General features: G+C 42.8%; 1 protein-coding gene across 4 annotated transcripts in view; it reads left to right on the top strand.

Annotated features, from left to right (window-relative positions):
* The window catches only part of LOC147247551 (A-type potassium channel modulatory protein KCNIP2), a 108,971-nt gene that overhangs the window by 72,453 nt on the left and 28,159 nt on the right, over nucleotides 1–8,359 (top strand). Inside the window, exon 1 of one of the 4 annotated variants that reach the window (XM_086181460.1) lies at nucleotides 6,031–6,456. The exons of the other annotated variants lie outside the window; for them this stretch is intronic. Coding sequence (XP_086037586.1) covers nucleotides 6,351–6,456 — 106 coding nt within the window. The 5' untranslated portion in view covers nucleotides 6,031–6,350. Of the gene's footprint in view, nucleotides 1–6,030; nucleotides 6,457–8,359 lie in introns of those variants that run through there. 4 annotated transcript variants of the gene reach the window in all.

The raw sequence follows: 8,359 nt of genomic DNA, 5'->3' as shown, positions 1-8,359 counted from the left end.
GTTTTCCTGACTAAACTTCTATGCTTTCATGTTCTATTATATCTTGATTGATCTTGTGCAGCTCATCTCACAGCACGACGCAGGCACTGGATGGTGTGTTTGGCCAGACGTCTATTTTCTTATTGATTTCAAACAAAGTCTGTATGTTCATCTGAGAACCCCCCCCTACACACACACACACACACACACACACACACACACATCACTCAGAGCATCAAAAAAAATGACTGTGTGATGGCTGAGGATGGAGCACCATCTAATTCATCATGACAATTTTCTTCAGCTTTTTTTTTTCTGTGTGTGAGTTCTGCTCTTTTTAGCATAGTCAGTCAAGCCTCATTGATACAGAGATCAATAATCATGTTCTCCAATTAGCACATTCTGTGGATTAGAGAACGTAACATGTAGGGATCAATACAACAAGACCTAGCGGCTTGACTGTTGTGTATCTCTGACCTTCAGATCCGACTATTTATGTACGATGAAACACAACTGATTCAAGCCTGAGGTCTGAAATAAACCTCTCTCCGTTGCTTCCAGACGCAATCCATCAACCTGAGCATCCAAACTGATGTTGCATCATTTGTTATACTCAAAAGCGTTAAACTCCAGTTTATGATGAATTCCATGACCCCCTTAGAGCAAATGTGAACAACACGCTCCACAGTTCACCACCTATCAACTGACTCGCTTCCCTTTGCTACTCACATCTCTCAGCATCTATTACAGTATATTTAGCAGCAGCAACAAAAATTTGGAAAAATCAATAGGAGCTTGAGGGGAAAGAGAGGAAGTGAGGTAATTTGTGTTTTGTTTAGAGCTGAGTCTCTTTGATCATCTAATACGTTCGGCTATAAAGAGGTAAGACAGGTTTTTCCTTTTTGCTTTTTGCCTTTTGGAAGACGTCATTAGAGAGGAGACGTCTCAGCAGGTTACAGGCATCAGTCATGAGAGCAACTGCAGCTACTGTATTGTGTATAAAAAACACTATTGGAGTGGGACTTATTGGAAAAAGCAAAGACAGCGTTCATAATATTTGTTTCTCTCCTTGAATTAAAACACATTATGAAAAAATCACCTCCTGACGCAGAAGGACGTTGTGTAGAATCCTCGGAACAAAAAAATGCAGTTGCAGTTCTGATCCTGCTGAAAAAAGTGCATTTAGAGAACTACTAACGCTTGCAAATTCATTTTTTGGGGGGTTCTTAATGGGTTCTGATAACCATAACTAACACTTATTTTGGAAAGCCAAGTCGTTCGTTGTGTCAGCCCGTTCTCATGAGAGATCATCACATCGGCGCTCAACGGGTCTTGCTGCTCTCCTCAGTCTGTATATAAATAACGTTTTTAATAAGCTTTTATAGTACATAACCTCTAACTTTTATAAAGCTAAGCTATCCAAAACAAACAATAAACAAGTATGTTTGGATCATGCAGAGGTGAACGCACTGGGGTTTGATCCTTAACAGGAACTTTTGTTTTCTGTCTTCCACCTTGATAGATGTGTTCTTTTCAGGTGAGGCCAAATGTGACCAGGACACAGCCTGCGTCCTTGAGTGGACGAGCAGTTCTGTTACAAGCTACGGAATTATAACCCCTGGCAGGATGCTTCGCAACATTATGCAGCATTTTTAGCTTAAACTAACAGTGTTACGATCATTGCGACGTAATCACTTTGTTTCAATCACCTATGCGCTATGAAATCTGACATGAGCAGGGACCAAACCCCTGCCAGGTTGCGCTGCTGTTTTCAGCTGTTAGGGGCTGGAGCAGGATTCTGTATGTTTATGGAGGAAGCTAAGAAGGGAAAACAGAAAACTGACACACTGACATGCAGTTTATAGTAACTCAGTCAGTAAAACTGTATCATTATCAGATCAAAAATTCAGTCTGTGTCAAAATCGTTTTTTTCATTTCAAATGGAAATATCGGAAATAAAGCGGTACGCCGCTAATCCTCAAATTAAGATTTTTGACAACTTCTCCAACTCTGTCACTCACTCTCGCCGCTCAACATCCCTCATAAAAATGATCAATCCGTTGACCCATCGCAAGCATGAAAGATATCTTTTGTACGCCATGGGGAAGGTAAAAGATCCATCCATTGGGGGGGCTGGAGCCTATCCCAGCAGCCTTTGGGTGAGGGGCGGGGTTCACCCTGGACAGGTCACCAGTCCATCTCAGGACCAACACATAGAGACAGACAACCATTCACACTCACATTCATACCTACGGTCAATTTAGAGTATCAATCAGCCTCGTCCCCTCTTGATGTCTTTGGACTGTGGGAGGAAGCTGGAGTACCAGAGAGAACCCACACAGGAAGGGGAGAACATGCAGACTCCACACAGAAAGATCCCGTGCCCGAGCCGGGACTCGAACCCAGAAAGTAAAAGATAGAATATAAATCATCAAGAAAAAAAGGACTTTCTCAAAATGTCACTCTACTCTATCTGAGTTACAGCAGAAATTATACTAATTCTAATGATATCTGAAAAATGTTGCTCTGGCTAGAAAACAACAAAACAATACAAACATCAAAAACAGGCTAAACGGTATGTTGTGTTGTACAAAAGATGCACATGAAGATGACAAGAAAGAAAGTTCAGAAGGCATTTTTGGCAGTTTTTGGCATTGCTATCTTCGACCTTGAATGTGTAAATATGGACCCCTTTCTTGTGTAAAATCGATGACAGCCAGAGGAGAGAGCTGGGGGACGAGGATAGTGAAGGAATAGAGGACACATCTGTAGGTCCAATTTTCTACCGTGACAGCTGGAATGAGGTGAAACTCCAGCAAGAGGGGAGGGATGCTGGAGGATAATAAAGAATAGATGTCTCTTCCCTCTCTGTTTAGTCACTGGGGTTCCTCAGCTTTCCTTCTCTTTTTCCCTCATCTGTTCTCTCTATTTGTCTTCTTTGACTTTGCATCCCTCTTTTATGCCACCGCTTCTCATGCAACTTTCCCGTCCTCTGCGTTCGGCTCCTTCCCTCAAAATGTCAACTCCTCGGTTCACGAGTGGTCAGAGAAATCATTCAGGCTCAGATTTCACTCTCCTTCTCCATTGTGAGTGTGTGGTTCAATATTTCTCTGTTTACATTTGCCACATCTGCAATCGGAGCTCCACTTCAATACAGCCAGTGTATATTAGTGCCTGTAGAGCGAAGAGAAATGGCTCTGCTGCTGTTTGTTTGCCCTCCTGCCATGTATAAGAAGAGTCACGTCACTTAAGGTTAGGTTTCCTGTCACCTTGGCTGACACTTGTGTGTTTGTGACCCACACAGCTCTCAGCCATGCTGTTGTGCACGACAGACTGCTCCGTAATGAGCCATGCTTGTCCACAGCCCAGTAGAAAATACAGGAGCTGGAATGTCAGCAACAGAAGTGGCTGCAGACACATGGTGTCCAACCCCTGACACTTTACCTCCCTGAACCTTTCCTCTCTCCGAAGAAAGAAATGGACACACGGTAGGAGAATAAGGCGAAGAGGGAACACAAGTCTTTCAGATTTTATTTTTATAGCATTAGGTGATAGTGATACCCTCACTGGGAGTCCTTCAGAGAGCTGCAGTGTCTCAGTTTAAGCTCCTATATGTTTCACCTACGTATTTTGACCGAAACAGGCCCTGCCTCCCAAATGAATAATTCACATACTTCTTTTTTTTTTTTTTTAAACAAACAAAAAACACACATATACAGGTATGCAGTATTGCATCTCTCATAATTCCAAGTCAAGCAGAGGACATAGCATTGTAGACAAACCCGTCAGAGGGATCAAAAAGAAAAGCTGCCCGTACCCAGCGTTGATCCAAACAGTTCATCTCAGAATACATGCGGGAAGAGGGGAGCTTGGCGAGTTCCTCCCCAGGTATGAACTAAGGGGCGCTGCCCACACTTGCAGGCATGTCGCCTCAGTGTCACTCTGAATAGCAGTTTGTAACTTACTGAGGTTATGAGGGTTGACGGAAGTCGTCCATGGAACTGAAGAAGCTATTTTACAAAAATTCCAGTAGTTTTTGCCACTTCTCATTAAATGAAGTGAGCATTTTCATTATTACCTCACCTTCTTCAAGTTTTTTTTTATGGTGGTTGGCAACCAGCTTATTGGTTCATTGCAGCCACAATGGCTCTGATGCTTCATTGCTGTTGTCAGAAGTAATTGTTTCCATATTGTTGTTGGGTTTTTTTTTTGTTGTTCGCTGACAGGCTAACAGTACAGATAAGTAAGCGCTAATGGAAGGACAAGTCCAAAATATCAACACTTCTCTTTTGAATTATAAATTGTGCCTTATTCACGCACAACTACTGGAATCCTCACCTTTTTCTATTTCATGTTTTTTTCCTTGCTCTGCATTCTCAGAATTTCCATGCGGTCCCTCATAAATTGATTAAGAATATTCTCAGTCACTTATTAAATGGTATGAATGATTAAGTCATTTTCAGCTGTTAGAACTGCACAGTCATTGCAGGTTTGATCATGTGTTCCATCAGGCCCTGTGTCTATTGGCAAAAGCACCTTTGGATAAATTAAATATAAATCCCGGTAAATGGCACGTAATTTTGATTTTAGCCTTAAGCTCTCTGTTGAAAGAAAAAATTATGACTTTCCATTAGGAACAAGCTAATCGAATTTCATTTCCAAGTACGATTTTGACCTCTAACGGGTATAAAAAAACATGATGGTGGAGATGAAACTATTTTATTTTTCGTACCACATTCTGCTTCACAATTCTCAATTTGTCTTATGTTGTAAATCCAGAGCATCTCTTTCCCTTGCGGGCTAAATGTACTCAAGTCAAGATGAAGGAAGGAGAGATTTTCTTCTGTATGAAAACTTAGTCAGTTGTTTGGAAACAATTGGGTTCCAAGGAGTCTGATGACCAAAAGATATAGTTATCATGATATTTATTAGAATCCAGCCCTGAACTGAAAAGGAATCATTGATATTGTTATAACGATAATAACAACATCATTCCTTTCACCTGAGTCGTATGTATTTTTTTTTAAACACATGATTTTGTCTTCCAAGTTTCTCTCCAGGAGCCAGAAATATTTTGTCTGCACTACAGCACAAACACATCTGAAAAGTTAATGAGACATTGCATCAACCGACGGGGATGCAGGCTACAAAACAAAAGCAGCATACAGTGGAAATATACATTTAAGATGTAGCTTGAGGGCTGCATGGTGGTGCAGTGGTCAGCACTGTGGCCTCACAGCAAGAAGGTTCCAGGTTTGAGTCCCGGCTCGGGCACGGGATCTTTCTGTGTGGAGTTTGCATGTTCTCCCCGTGTCTGTGTGGGTTCTCTCCGGGTACTCCGGCTTCCTCCCACAGTCCAAAAACATGCAATTGGGACTAGGCTGATTGATACTCTAAATTGACCGTAGGTATGAATGTGAGTGTGAATGGTTGTTCGTCTCTCTATGCTGGCCCCGCGATGGACTGGTGACCTGTCCAGGGTGAACCCCGCCTCTCGCCCGTTGACGCTGGGATAGGCTCCAGCCCCCCCGCGACCCTTAATGTGTAGGAATAAGCGGAAGATGACGATGGATGGATGGATGTAGCTTGAATGCAAATTAACATTAATATATTTTCTTTCAATTAATTAAATCCGCTTTTAAATGCTCTCTTCTAGTTCCCAAGGAAACAACATTAGGCAAAATCAATGAGGGTAATGTCACAGGAGAGGGAGGGACGAACTCTCTCAACCCCCTAAACTCTCCCGGGCTCAGTGTGTGTGTGTGTGTGTGTGTGTGTGTGTGTGTGTGCCAGCCCCACTCGTGTTTCTCTCCCTATCTCACTTTCTACAGCATCTCCAACTCATCCTCTCCCCTTCTCCCCCTCTCGTTATCTACCGCCTCTCCCTCCCTCCCTCCCTCCTTCCTTATTTCCCTCTCACAACATTCACTTCCTGACAACCACTGCCAAAGGACTCGCAGCGCAGCACATCCCCAGATTCCATCACTCGACAGGGCCTGGCAGAAGAAAGAGAGGAGAGAGGCAGGAAAGAAAAAAGAAACCCTGAAAGTTTTAACTCAGTGTGTTGCAGCCTGTAGCTTCAGCAGTATGGCTGCCACCAGGGAATGAATGGGCTTGACTCTTGGCTGACAGAAGAGAAACACATCATCCACTTTATATTTTTTCTTCCCACTGCAGTGGACAGAATGTTTTAATCATCTGTTGTCCCAAGTAGGGATACCAAATTGGACCAAAGTGAGGAAGTAATTTGAAGTTAAAGTTTGGAAACCACCTCACGTTTGGTGCAGTTGGACAGGGCTGGACTCGGCCTGGTCCGGCCGATCTGGCTCAGCGGTGCAGCGTTGGGCGATGACAGACAGTGGTTTACCAAGATGTTGACTCTGGATGGTTTGGAGATGATTGCTGTGCTGGTGGTCATGGGTCTGTTCATCAAAGTCCTGGAACAATTTGGGATGTTTGAGCCCGTCGGCGGGGAAGGTAAATGATTTTCTCTGAGATTTGTTGTTTTGATGCTGTGACAGTTATGGGACACAATAAATAGTTCAGAGACTTTATAGTTGCTGCGACTGTGTGAGAGTGCGCTTAAGGTGATACTTTCATCTGCAGAGCCCCTTCCCTCTGGTCCTGAGTGGGCTGCACGACTGTTTGGGGGGGGGGGGGGGGTTGAGTTACAATGTCACTATGGGTCTCTCTCTCTCTCTCTCTCTCTCTCTCTCTCTCTCGCTCATTTTCTCTTTCTCTCTCTCTTGTTCACTTTTTTCTGTCTCTCTCTCTCTCTCTCTCTCTTACACACACTCACACATACACACACACTCCTCGTAATTTGAGCTGAGTGAGGCCTCCCTCTGCCCCTGGGGTGTGTACTTTTACCCTTTAATCGATAACACTATGGACAGAGTGAGTCTGAGAGCCATGTAAAAGCGCCCGTCCCACTGAGGGAATGTCAGCCTTCCTCTCAGCGCTCTTATTAGCCCACAGCCTTTGAGTAAAACTCAGTAATTGTGGCTTATCTTAATCTCTGCTGAATACAGATCAGCCTTTGGTGGATTGTGTGGCCTAACATGATTTGAGAAATGTAATATAGTTCACAATTGTTTCATAAACTGAATGTAATCACAGTCGTGTTTTATGTAAGGCCTGCTAGTTTTATCGAAGCCACACTGTGGGACATGGATAGTAAAATCCTTGGTTCAAGTGTCAGTCTGAGGCTGTGGGGTACGTTTTTACATCATCATTAAACGCCACAGCAGTGATGATGACATGAAGAAAGCAAAAGGGTTTTTATGTGTATGGAGAAGTTTAAAAAAAAGTTGAAATAGGATGGAAAAATAATGGATCATGTCCTGTAATTTCATCTGTATCTTGATAGTTCAGCAGTTAAGCTGTGGATGCATGGGCACATAACTGCAACAGGTGTGCACTTTGCCCCTCAGCCAGTCAGAGTAAGAAAATATGTGACGACATCACACACCAAATCCAGTCAGAAGAATAGAGAAAGCATCTTCTCAGCTGAGAAACTCAACTAATACATCCTCTTCTCCTTTTTCAGTTGCTGTATGATGGTGTATGTCTGCAATAACTGCACTTATTGTTGTGTTTAATCTACTAATATCCACACTTGTTGCCTCAAGAGCTGCCGTTTTCTTCTTCTCTGTTTTTATAGCGACAGCATTAACTGTTAGAACCAATCAGGAGCCGCATTACTGTTGAAGGGCAGAAGAGCTGTTATAATGCAGTACTGTAGTGATTCTAGATAGGATGGGATCCAGACCAGTCGAACCAGGCTTCGGTGTGGGTGCTGATCAGTGCGTCACTTCATGCTTCATCTCCATTGCTTTGTTAGTTGTTGCAGGTCAAATGAGGTGAAATGGTAAAATCATCCTTGTTCCTTTTTTTTCACAGGTTTGAACGAGTCTATCTTTCATTAACCCGACTCGTCTTAAGTTTTATTCTTCTGTAGGAGTCGTTTGAAAAAGAGCAGACACACAAGGCCAGGATAGAATTCATCTTTCAACTTCATCCCTCTTTCATAATCCAACATGGGACCAGTTTCAAAGCCACGACCATGAATATTATCATGTGGTTGTTTTTCATTAGCCAAAAATCACCCAGTGTGTACCAGCCTGCCTCATAGCCCACTTTGATTTTAATCAAATACATTATTATAACAGTCATCCATGTAATCTACTGACTTCAAATCAGTTCAGGTCATATCACAAAATATATTTTAACTTGTCAAGCATTGCCTGCCTGAAAATGACAGGTTCTGGCTCACCACCAGAAACTGCCACCACCTGCAGGCCTTATTTGCATTATCTTATCTTGATGCTCAATGTTTTGTCTACTACAACCAAATCCAATATACTTGTTCACACTTGTT

This window comes from Aulostomus chinensis, chromosome 16 (genome assembly GCF_037954235.1).
Source record: "Aulostomus chinensis isolate RoL2024-O1b breed Wild chromosome 16, RoL_Achi_v1.0, whole genome shotgun sequence".
NCBI lineage: Eukaryota > Metazoa > Chordata > Actinopteri > Syngnathiformes > Aulostomidae > Aulostomus > Aulostomus chinensis.
Note: the sequence above shows the minus strand (reverse complement) of the source record. Positions and strands in the feature narration are given on the sequence as shown.